At 43.2% G+C, this 12,912-nt stretch overlaps 1 protein-coding gene across 1 annotated transcript; it reads left to right on the forward strand.

Annotated features, from left to right (window-relative positions):
* Nucleotides 1-863: 863 nt before the first annotated feature.
* On the forward strand, nt 864-12,658 carry LOC309594652 (cytochrome P450 2J6-like; the record flags this gene model as incomplete). Its single annotated transcript, XM_082320855.1, has 9 exons — nt 864-1,034; nt 2,390-2,552; nt 3,726-3,875; nt 4,941-5,101; nt 7,058-7,234; nt 8,518-8,659; nt 10,328-10,515; nt 11,699-11,840; nt 12,480-12,658. The coding sequence occupies 9 exons, from the start codon at nt 864-866 to the stop codon at nt 12,656-12,658; spliced, it is 1,473 nt and encodes a 490-aa protein (XP_082176981.1).
* Nucleotides 12,659-12,912: the final 254 nt, after the last annotated feature.

Raw genomic sequence — 12,912 nt, forward strand, 5'->3', positions numbered from 1 at the left:
TACATGCTAAAAAAATCTAAAATAATTACAATTTGAATTTTATACTTCATTAATTTTTAGATGTAACAAATTTTAATATTCTGATTTTTTAAAAAAATTATTTCATTGTAATGTGAGTTTTTAAGCATTATCTCCATGTCATTAACCCTTACTTGATGAAACTCTTATTTTTTCCATTTAATGGAAAAAAAAGTTTGACTGAACACTCAAGGCCAATTTTTCAGAAATTGCATGTAACAATTTTGTCTTCTAATTGCATGCTTAGTCTGCACCTGCTGTTGGTTTTGCCTGTGTGAACTGTGTGTACTGGCAGGCAAGTCTGAATTTACAACCACATTTGAAGATAAGTTACATCATGTTTGTGACTAAAGCACCTGGAAAATCTAACCTGTTGTAACTGACACATAACACTCGTAATCTGAATTTGGTGATTCTGAGATGAACAACTATGTCTGTTTTTAAAGTTCCTGAGGCGGATGAAACTGAGGTTCACTCATCTCATAGCCAGTGGTCAAGAAGGCCTCTCGCCTGGTGTCATTCCAAGCCAGGTGTCCCAATACCCACCAGCAGTTCCCTAACACGCGCTTCAGGACAAACACCTTGAGTACGAGCCATTCCACATTCTCATACTGCGGCTTGCTGCAACCAGCCAGGTGTGCTTTTGGTCAGGGATCAGCCTGATGTATCTCAGTATGGGAAATGTACAGGGTGCGGGGAAAGGGCAGGCAGTGACAAAGAGGGAGGGACAGAGGGAGGGAAAGGAACCGAGACTTTACAGAACTCAGTCTGCAGAGAGAACTGGCGGAACCAGAAGGAAGATCATCTTTTCTAAGATAGAGACAAGCTGATAAATCAGCTCTGAAATGCTGACGATAAGCCAAGCTTTTGTAGTCCTGATCGTTTTTTTCTTAATTGTTGAGTTTTTCAAACTGCGAAAGGCATGCAAGCAATTCCCTCCTGGACCAACTCCTCTCCCATTGCTTGGAAACTTGGTGCACCTGAACTTTCAGTTTCATCGGGATCTTCTGATGGAGGTATTTCTTTTAAGATGCTCATAATTGGTTAATTTTAGTCACAGCTTAAACAAAACTGATATGTTAATAGCACGGTGAACTTTTTAAGTCTTAGAAACTTACAGACAAGGTATGGAGATATAAAGCTCAACTTGATTCCGACATTCAGGTCACCTTCTTATGTGGAATATGTCATACACATGAGAAATTTAATGTCCTTCAGAGTCAAATCAACTTGGGGACAGGGTTTCTGACTCGTTATTAAAGTCGGAGAACACCAATAATTGAAAAGATGCTCCTCCATTGCTGATAAGTCCGTATGTGTTACTTTTTAAAATTCTGACGCACTGGCATTGTCTAATCTGATCACGAAGTGGGTAATGCGGTGCATGCATGTGTATGCTTGTAATATGGAAAGGGCACACACTCCCCACCTTCCAACACCTCCTTAAAACTATTTGTTTCCCACTTGTTTTTAGAGACAGCTGCTCCTCCCCAGGCCAACCCAGTCCCTCCCTGTACCCTGGCAGTAATTCCTGTAATGGTTTGCAGATGACCTCTAATTCAGATCTGTGCTTGAGACAGTGCGCACAGCTCATCGCGTGCGGTGCAGACTGATACAGCGATGCTGTAACGGAGCAGAAAGTCAGTATCTAAGGAATTGCAAGGAGAAGCCAGTGACTAGTGTGATCAATTGGATGTAATTCTGGTGCCACCTTAGACACTGTCTACCACTTCGTTTGTAATCTCGTGAGTGTGTTCAAGCAGAGTCCCACTCTTGGACGAAGCTTTTTCCACAAACGATGGAATTCCCTCTGTCATACACCTGTCCCCACTTGGATGCCCCCGTTGTCTCCAATGGTCAGCACTCTCCTCAGGACTGCGAGGAAACCCTGGCCTCAGCTGCAGCCCACTGGCACTTCATGGCCCTTGACGAGTTTGTGGCTCCACCTCCTCTCCTGGAGCAGGCAGCTGGAGCAGGTTTAATCAGTTGGTTTCCTGTTGCAAAGGCAGGGGTAGCTGGAGGCATGGAGCCCCAAGGAGGTGCAGAGTGTGGCTGTCCAGTTAACGAGGTACAAATGTTGGGGTTGGATGTGATGCAACGTAAAATACAAAGTTTTCTTTCTTTTGCTGCAGTGTTGCTGCAGCCTATCCTTTGAAAAGAAAATCACTTCCCCCTGGGTAAATAAAATTGGCTGCTGAAAGCCTTGTACTCGGAAAAACAAGTCTCTTTCTGCCTCTAGCTATAATTATACTCACAGGGATGATGTTCTCAGCACAAAACTGGCCATTGGGCTGGTGAGTAGCAGGTGCAGTGTCTGTCTGAGATGTGTGGGGTTTCATCTGTTCTTTTCTGGCACCTTTTCCACTTACAGCTGGCAAAAAGTCATGGTAACATATATACTTTGTGGTTCGGGTGGACCCCAGTGATCATACTGAATGGCTATCGAGCTGTGAAGGATGGAATGACTACACACCCTGAAGATGTCTCTGGGAGGATGGTATCTCCTTTCTTCAGAGCAATGGCCAAAGGAAAAGGTGAGATTTTCCTGCCATAAATAGTGCACGGGAATGTCAACTTGGCAAACTACTCTGCCTTGTTAGACCCTCTACCCTCCCATTCAGAATGCTCTCCCATCAAATACTGTCCAAGTCCTCCATCAGCTCTTGAGAATAGCTTACTATTTGCCGTGATGCCTTTTGTCCTGAGCTTTCCCAGGCCTGGGAAACACTCCAAATGCAGGCTGTTTCTAGGTGACCTTTTTGCTGTGTTCAAGATGTATGTGATCCCAGCTCAGAACTCAGGAGTTTTGCCCTCCTCATGGAATAATCCAATTTGCTGCATGTGATTTTGCTGTACATTACATGAATGCAAAGCTTGTTTATATGTTTGGTAACCATATATGTTATGGTTGCCAAACATCTTCCATCATGAGCAAGACACCTATAAGACCCTCCTTCAGAAGTCTCGTTGCTGTGTTTGCAGGCATTCTTAAATGTTTGGGGAATACCCTTTGATCGTGAGAGTGCCTCTGACACACGAAAACCCACTTCTCCTGAGTGTATTTTAGCAGTTTGCAGTCTTGTCTTTTCCCTCCCCTGCATTTGCTACACCTAGGCAAACGGATTGTTTAAAGCGAGGTAAAGCATCACCACCACAGCAGCAGTTCAGGGCTCTTCAGATAACCACTAGTGCAATTTAACCATCAGTGGAGTGGTCTCCCTTCCAGAGGAGAAGCAGGGCCCGAATGTCACTTATCCTTCACCTTCATCACCTCAGCCTACGAGCATCGCATTAACTGATCTATATTTCCATAAGCATACCCTGGCCCTGTCTACCACTCTGTAGAAATTCATCCAGTTATTCCTATCGTGAGCATGAACACTTGAGTATGGCTAAAGTAGGTCTTCTAAAAAGGCATCTTAAGGTGGGTTTGTTTTGTTTTGTTTTGTTTGTTTTTTTAAGAAATGGAGCAGTCAGCAAATCCTAAGATTGATCTTTTCAAAGATTAACTACAATCAATATTAAGAACATGTGGTCTAGTTATAGCTTGGGTATGTTTGGCTATAATTTCTGGTTACTGATAATTTCACCTAAAGATACTTGTATCACAGTGTATTCCCTGATATACTCCATGTATTTTGTAATATATTTTTGAATTAATTGTTCATGTCTATGGTAAATATTAATATGCTAGAGAATACTCTCAGGTATTATACTGGCAAGCGGTCGCACCTGGAAGCAGCAGAGACGCTTTGGTATAATGACTCTACGCAATCTGGGAATGGGGAAAAAAGGCCTGGAATATCGAGTGCAAGAGGAGGCCTCTCACCTGGTGGAGTTCTTTGCGAACCTGAAAGGTATTTATCTGCTAAGAAATCAGGCACTTCTCAGTCCTGAATCCATATCTTTAGTATGCAAACTTACTTACCCCTTTCTAGGGTTGGGGTAGGTCCAGAGTGGTGTATCCAAACTTACCAAGGCCTGAAGAGCAGATGGAGCACAGTATCACAAGTGGGAATCTCTTAAAAAGCTGTTCATAAACCTAATGAAATTGGGAACTTCTGAAATTCCACCTCCATGGGCTTATCATTTGTCTATGATATGATTGTGCAATGATATGATGTCACTGAACTGCACAGCCAAGCCATTCTCAGCCTGCCTACAACAGGGAACTAAAGAGTATTGCAGAGCTTAGTCGTTTCTCTAAATCTCTAAATTTCAGTGATATTAAGTGCCATGAGGTAAACTGGATATTTTAGTGTTTGTCTGGCTAAGTAACTATTGGCAAGAGAATCAAAGTAGGAGATGAGAAGGGACTTCAGTGGATTGCCAGTTCATCCTAGAGTCCAAGCCAGGATCATTTCTATCCAAATAATTTTTGATGGATGTCTGTCTCATAACTTTAAAAAAATCATCAGAGATATGATGATCTACTGTTCACAGCTGAGACTGTAATAATTTTATTATGTATACTTTGCAATTCCTATCCACCTATTCTGCTTCTTAAACCTTCCCAAGTTCCTTCAGCCGTTCCTCATAAGTAATTTTTTACATTTTTTAATATGTCTGTCATTCTCTTCTCTGACATTTCTTCCTTCGGACATTCTGACTTGTCTTCTTCCACACAACTGAGGACAGACTTGATATGATATCCTCTAATGGATCTTAGTTGTACAACGTTATTTCACAGGAAGGGCTATGAGATTGTTTTAGTGATGAGGAAGCAGTTTAACAGTGTCTTTGCTCTAAGACTATGTTTTATTTTCATGAATACACACGTTAATGCCACATCTCCATCCCCATTCACGACCCAGCTGGATAAAGAGAACATTTTATGTGATCTCTAATAACATCTTGTCCTATCTGTGTAAGGTACACCTGAAGAAAACATTGAGAGTGAATACCAGTTACTGTGTTTGCAGGAAGACCTGTGGATCCTTCTTTCCCTCTTTTCCATTCTATTTCAAATGTAATCTGTGCTCTGGTTTTTGGATATCACTTCTCTGATGAGGACAAAACCTTCCATGAACTGATCAGTGCTACAGAGAAATTATTCAGATTTGCAGGCAGTTTTGTTCATCAGGTGAGTAAATAATATGCTATTTTTTTTCTGAAATAGGTAGAAAATGGAAGTGCGGATACAAAAACGTGTCTTCACTAAATACAGAGCAACTGGCAAATGCAAACTGGGAGTTCAGAGGTGTCCTTAGGGGCCTTATTACCACCTCCTTGGTTTTGAGGCCATTCTTAAGAACTCTCTTGTTTCTTTGCAAGTTTAAGGGAGATCTCTCTGTTGACTCCTGGCTTTAAGCCTTTCGTCATTTCTGAGACTGTTAACAGGAACCTTTAAACTTAATTTGAGACTGGAATTTGTAATAAATTTGAACTCTGCAGTGCTGCTCCTCCCACCTCTATTTACTTCTCTCCTCCAAAAATGAGTATCATTGAATTCACTGTTCTGCTTTTTACTACTCTGCAGATTGTATGCTGACAATTTTCTTTTTTTTCCTTCTCTCACAAATAATAAAACATTCATTATGCATCTTTCCATTACTTCATTATAGCTTGCAACTCGCACATTACAAAAACAATACATACATTCTCTGGCAGTCTCACAATTAAAGTTCTGTACAGAGATTTGTTGGTAGGTACCTCCCACAACATACCATAAAGGCCAACTTTGTGCTTGAAGTGTCTTGAAGTGCACTTAAAGATTTCCCCATGAATTAAACTTTGTGGTTTAGACCCTTAAAGAGGGACAAGCTGGGTGTGGTGGGGACTGGGGATGGCATGGCAAATTCCATTGACATTTAAGTTTTGTAGGAAAAGGCAATCTAAAATGCTGATGTAGTAGTAAACCTTTTCAACAAATCTATCATATGAGGGTAGCACTATACAACTTTCTCATAGTGAAAAATAGAAAAATAGATGATATTTGTGGATGATCAAAGCCAGGAGACCTTAACGATACAGAGGAGGTTCAGGACATGCTGCTGCAAGAGCCTGTAAACACTGTGGATTGGAGTTGTAAGAATGGAACAAACTGTAGTAGTGCAAAATTAAATTATGAAACATATTAGGAATTAATGAGATTAATATCTGCTATGAGCTTAGAGTATTTCAGTGCAAAGGTTAAGAGGAAAGGGTCTGGTGTAAACTAGGAGATAACAGGATGAAAAAGGCAAACGGGATCCTAGAGTGTTCCCAGCACTATTTTCACTTTAGATCCAGAGAAATGTTAAAGTAGGTTCTGGTGTGCAATAATCTGTGGGACCTGTTCTGGGGTCTTGGACACCTTATGTTGTGAGTCTGGAGTGAAACAAATATAGAGAAGTGTTAACGGGATGACCTACAAACTGTCACTTAAAACTAGAGAGACTTCACTTGTTAGGTCTGAAAGAACAGAGAGGAGACAGAAATGCTGTTTGCTTGGCAGGCTGGAATGGCAGATGCTGCAAAGAGAGAACTCTTTAAGCTAGAGGACAGTACTTTGAGCTGACAAATGTGTGTATAAATACACTCAGCAGTCTGAAGGTGTAATATTTCTAACCATCAGAACAATTATTTGTCCTCTAGGAGTCACAAGGACTCTGATGGGGAAAATTAAATTAGCTCTTAGAGTGATACTCAGTCTAGACTTTCCTTCTGTGAGCTCCACCAATTCCACCAGTTACTTGAGGCTGCAGACTTGTTAATCTTAGTACCCACAGAGTATCCAGAAAGGATGTCCTTACCTTTTGAGTGTGTGGAAGCTAGGGTCTCCAACTGTGCCAGAGTGAGGTCTTCTAATGATCTGCATTAGTCGAGTAACTTACTGGCACGAGCAGAGTGTTGTCAGTACTGCCTTGATCCCCAGGGGTGTGTTAAAATTACTAGTAAAGTTTTCCACATGATGGCAAAAATCTACTCAAAGCATTGCTAATTTGTTTATTCCACTATCAACATTTCCAGACGGGACAATTCAGCCTTTTGGTGTTTCTAAAAGCAGCTTTGTTACTGACAGATAATTCACACTACCTCTTGTGCGTCCCTCCCGCAGCTGTACGAAATCTTCCCCTGGCTGATGTGCCGTCTCCCTGGTCCTCATAAGAAGGCGTTGTCTTGCTATGATGTCCTGAGCTCTTTTGCAAGGAACGAGATCAGAAGACACGTGGAGAGAGGGATACCAGATGAACCGCGGGATTTCATTGACTTTTACCTGGCTGAGATGGAGAAAGTAAGTGATCGTTCTGCCTGATCACACATTTATGGAGTATAAGGCCAAATAGACCATTGAATCATCCAGTCCGACCCCTTCTGTCATAGTTTCTTACATTTCATAGGCTTCTTAATGTGAATACAGTAGCTTGGGACTTAGTAACTCATGTCTCCCGGAAAGACACACGGTTTTATGTTTTGGTTACATGAATGAATTACCACAAATTATCTTAGGGTGTGAACTCATACGCTATCATCCACTTTCCATAAATATCCATGTGTGTACTTCAATCCTGTAGTAAATATGAGACAGTTTATGCCTGTAGGTAACATAACTTTGGCAGACCACCTCACCTTCTACGGCAGGGTACCTCATGTTTACAAAGGGATTAAATATGCATGCATAGATAATTAGCCTGAAATAGCTGCTTCTTTGGGTTTCAGTGTGTCCTAACGCTGGCTGTCCTTGTGCCACACAACTGCGTGGTTCCTCCCTCGTGAGGGAACCATTCGTGGAGGATCTTCCCTTTACTGGAAACTCTCTTTAGGTCCCGGTCTGAGGAGATTCTCGACTCTTTAAAGGATTCCCAGGCTATCCTGAAATCCCTTGGTATCATTCCTGTAGCATCAAAAAGAGAGCAGTCCTTCCACCACCAGCCCAGTCCCTTTCAGCAGTTGCACCTCAGCAGTCCCAGCCTACCTGATCCTTTGGCCTACCTTGGAATAGGTATTTCATGCATCATACCTGTCAGCTTTCTTGGCAGGTGGATGCTGTCATCAGCAGATCCTATTTTACTCACTTATTACAAGAAGAAAATACTTGGGTACCTCTCTCCCGCCAGTTCACGCCTATCCTAAACTGAGAGAAGAAATTACTCTCAAGATGTTCTGTTGAGATCCTTTTATTCAGATAGGTTTTCCTTTGGTATTTGCTAGCACCATTTGATAGCATCCTGGAGAGACCAAGGCCTAACGAGTGACACATTGTGGGGCGCTTGTTGAGAAGCACACTCTAGGCTAACTGCAAAACTTGTAGTGTGCTTTAAAGTTTTCGTCATTTAGTCAACAGGCATAAAATTGCCTGACTTTTAATGAAAGAGCATTCCACCTCATGAAAAAGAGCAATGCAGACTTACTGTGGCTATTTGGGAAACTATTAATCTCTTAGTACTTATCAAAAACCGTAATTTTGAATATTCTTTGTGCACATGCCAGCTGTGGAAATAACAACTCTCACACAGGAGGCATACAGGATGACCTAACTTCTATGCTTTAACTTCAAATTTTTATCATCATCTACAGTCTAAAGATGGGGTCAAGCCCAAGTATGATGAAGACAATTTGGTATATGTTATAAACGATCTTTTCCTCGGTGGATCAGAGACCTCAAGCACAACATTGTACTGGGGACTGCTCTATATGGTAGTGAATCCAGACATCCAAGGTGAGAGGGGTGCTTGCTGTGAAAGGCTGTGGGTACTACAAATGTTAATGATGGCTGAATAGAATGAGTTGCAGGCACAAAAGCCACTAGTTGAACCTGGCTCTTACTCTCTGAAAACACAAAGAATGGCAGCAGAGGAGAAAATCAGAGGCCCATCCTAGGAGCTGACCAAACCAGGTGGCCGAAGGCACTTGCAGCAAGACAAAAGTTAGCGCTTTGCAGTGACAAGTCAGTGAGGTGCTCTGCGTGGAGTGTTTGTAGGCTGACTGATGGCAGCAGGAACAGAGATCAGAGCTCTAACGTGAGCCCTGTCTGCACCAGACATCATTCAGGCATGAGGAACGCTAACACAGCTTTGCTGTGTTTGCCACACAGTCACCTTACGCGCTCTTCCTCTTCTGGCACAACGCTCCTTGCTGCACATACCAGTACTCCTAACAATCCACTGGATCCCTCACTGGACAAACCAGCTGGACAGATGTTGGCAGGTTATGAAGGGCTGCAGGTTGCCCTAAGGAAGGCCCGGGGTCCTGGCAGAGACAGCCTGTCAGGAAACAGGTAGAGAGATGCAGGATAACTTGCACCGTGCAAATCCATATACTTCCCTGAAGAATGCAGTGACTCCTTCCTGTCTTTGCTGAGTGCTTCATGCACAAGGCTGGGGAATGGGCATCCATGGGTTGCTCAGGGTGGCCTCAAGGTTTCAGTAGAGCATATTCTGCGTGCAACGAGCCGATGGTGTTAGCATCCAGTCTTTAAATAACCAGTAATGTTGCAGTTTGTTCACGAAGCAGCACACAAACCTTAGGAGAAAACAAAGCATGAATGTGGAAAAACTGCAAGGGAAGGAAAGACTGTAGAAATAAAAAAAGAAGTTTAAGGGGAGGATTCTGGCTGCCTGATACGTAGAGGTGGTGTTTTCAGGCAAGAACTGCTGGCAGTACACACAGACTGTCCCTGTCTGAGTTAATATTGCAAAAGAGGTTGCTTATCTGATCAACACCAATTCCGTGAATGCCTCTGTAGATCCAGGCTGAATTTTCTCATCCACATCTAGGTCAGGAAGAAAAAGGATATGGCCAGGGTGTAAGGAGGACTTGGGTACTCCTGGGGCTGGCGGCTCTTCCATCGGCTGTGCTTGAGCACTGAAAGCAAGGGGGATACCTGTATTCCCACAGCCTCAGTAGGAGGCTGAAAAGGCTGTGTCACTGAGGGCGTATTTGCATCCGAGGTTTTAGACTGATTCAGGTGTTGTTTGTCCAACTCTGCTCAACTCATCCCTGGCACTGGGAGTTAATAACTGAGGCATTTGTGACAAATTTGCAAATGAGATTTAGATTTTGAGATAAAGTAAACTAAGCAATCCCTAAATACCTTTAAAATCTGGAGCTGAGTGACTCTCCCTACACCCACTAAGCATTCTGTAAAACAAATGTCAGAGCTGGACTAAGCAGAGTGTAGTCCTTGCTTATGATTCTGGACCACACTGGTTTTTTTTCCTGTTTATTTTCATATATTAAACTTGAGCATTAAATAATATTAAATCACAGGTTATAGACTTTATGTACTATGTTAAAATAATATGTTTTCCTATTGCTCTAAGAAAAAAGACCAGTTAAAATATTTGATGCATTCTTCCCATGTGAAATGGTGAATATTTCTCCACAGAGAAAGTGCAGAAGGAGCTGGATGCTGTTTTGGGTCCTTGCCAGTTAATCTGCTATGAGGATCGGAGCAAACTGCCCTATACAAATGCTGTGGTTCATGAGATCCAGCGCTTCAGCAACATTGTCTTTGTCGGCATGCCCAGAGTGTGTGTGAGGGACACGACATTGCTGGGCTTCCCCGTCAAAAAGGTACAGACACATTTTCAGCCTCTGTTCTTTCTTCAGCAGAGAGACATTTAGCTTTTATTCCAGTTTTGTAGCCCATGTTCATCTATAATTATTCTCCATATAACCCAGGAACATGGTGCCTGGGGAACGGTTACCATTTGTGGCTCCAGGAATGAAATAAGTCTCTCGCTCAGCATGTTGAAGCTCAGAAAGCTGATGAGACCCCTGCCCCTGCCGCGGAAGCCTCGAGCTCCTGCCCTGCTGATCAACAGCACAACTGCAGAGACCAGCTCTGCTTGACTGGGGATGGTCTGAGAGGAGAAACTGGTTTGCCAAAGCACTGGTTAAGCCATCCCTGCCCAACTTGGCACTGCCAGCACTCCTGGATGGAGGAAGACTTGTGAGAGGACGGCTCATAGCTCCACTGACTCCGTGAGCTAAGGGACCTGCCTGAATCTCTAACGGATGAGAGACTGTCAGCTACAGCTGAGGGAGTTGCTCCCAAATACTGCCTAAGACAAGTGTTCACAGCCAGTAAGGCATTTTGTAGCGTGACATAAGCTATGCTGAGTGCCAGTTCTCACTGTAAAACACTAGCAAGACACGGGAATTAGTTGCTTTTATTGCAAGAGAGATGGGAGAGGCCAGCACCATTACTGGCATCCGGGACTGGCCCCACCTAACTCATTTTGTGGTGACGGTTTCACTCTGTTCTGTCTGCTGCTGACGGCCAGGTAGCTAAGGCACACGAACTGGTCTGCTGGGAACAACAAATAAAGAAAAAGCCTGAAGTACTACTGCTAAAAGGGCTCAGAGGTTGTTGTCAATGAGATATTGCTGTTATTTCTGGATGCATTTCTCTCTCTTAAGCCTGAAAGGAGGTTTCCAGTGCTGGGACCTGAATATCAACAAGAGTCCTACAAGAAGTGTTATTAAGATTAGTAGTAAAAGTGGTCACAATGCAGTTGTACCAACATCACTAATGCTGTTAACACGCACTGACGTAGCTGTGAGGCTGAGAACCGATAATTTCAAACTAAGAAAATGAGCACAAACTCCAATTTTCTAGGAAAATGGTCTTCTAACCACATCATATCTGCTCATTACAAAGAAATGGCAACAAGCAGCAGTTTTATCCGCCAGGCAGAAACTGATGGGTGAGAGGCTAGTAGATAGAACTGAATCAACAGTTTCTTCCTTGCAGGGCACCATCATTATGCCAAATATAGCATCTGTTCTGTATGACCCCGAGCAATGGGAGACACCTCGACAGTTCAACCCTGGCCATTTTCTGGATAAAGAAGGAAACTTTATCCCTCGAGAAGCCTTCTTACCATTCTCAGCAGGTAAATGCACAGGCAGTTTGAACCGACCCAACAGATTAGATGAAGAATACAGAAGTGTGAGATTATGCTCTTTCTTCAGATAACATCATCTATCTCTGCTGTTTGCTGCTTTTAAAGAAGAGTACTGGCTTGTATCTGCCAAGGGAGATGCTTCTGTGCTGTCAGACCCCACACTGTTCTTAGGGCACTGTAGTGGGAACCCCACTCAAACTCCTGAACCTCCTAGGCCTGTTGCATGCCGCAGTCATCCACAGGTTTTGTCTGTAGTATTCTTTATAAGTACTTTTTTTTCCTGAGAAGCCCTGTGTTGTGTGTCTACTGGAGTTACTTGCAATCCCTTTTAAAGGAACAAGCTGAAAGAAAAGCAGCATGCATCCTGGTAAACAAAGGATTGAGGTCTGGCTTACAGAACTGGAAATCCAGTTGCAAAAGAAGGAAATGAGATAACAATGCACAGTTAGGGATCAAACTTAGCAGTAAAGTTCCTTTGGCTTTTTCTTTCCTTTTATTTGTCTGCTAATCTGGAAATGTGAGTGTATTATTCACCTGTTCTGCTTCTGTCATTGGTTCCAATGAGGAACCCTTGAAAATTAACAGTAGGCCTAGATACTCACCATCCTTCCCCTCTTCCTTCTGCAGGGCACCGTGTGTGTTTGGGGGAGCATCTAGCCAGGACCGAGCTCTTTATTTTCTTTGCCAACCTGCTGCGGGCATTCACCTTCCGGCTCCCTGAGGGGGTGACGAAGATCAACACAGAGCCCATTTTGGGGGGTACGCTGCAGCCCCACCCCTACAGGGTTTGTGCCATCCCACGCTAGGCTGCAGCACATCACAGACCAGCACGAGACAGCCACCTTTACCTCAGTGGATTTCCCCTCCATGTATAAACCTTCTTCTACTAGCCAGGATATTGATATTAGTCTATCCCAGGGCTATTCAGAATGCAGATGCAAGCCACAATCCAGACTACCAGTAGTTTTGGTCTGGTCCTTGTGAAAGTCCCAGAAATTCTTGCAAGGATCTTAACCATTTTCTCCTCTTGGAGAGCACTTGAAGCAAGATGCTATGGTTC

This window comes from Platalea leucorodia, assembly GCF_965183815.1.
Source record: "Platalea leucorodia genome assembly, chromosome: 8".
In the NCBI taxonomy this organism is placed as follows: domain Eukaryota; kingdom Metazoa; phylum Chordata; class Aves; order Pelecaniformes; family Threskiornithidae; genus Platalea; species Platalea leucorodia.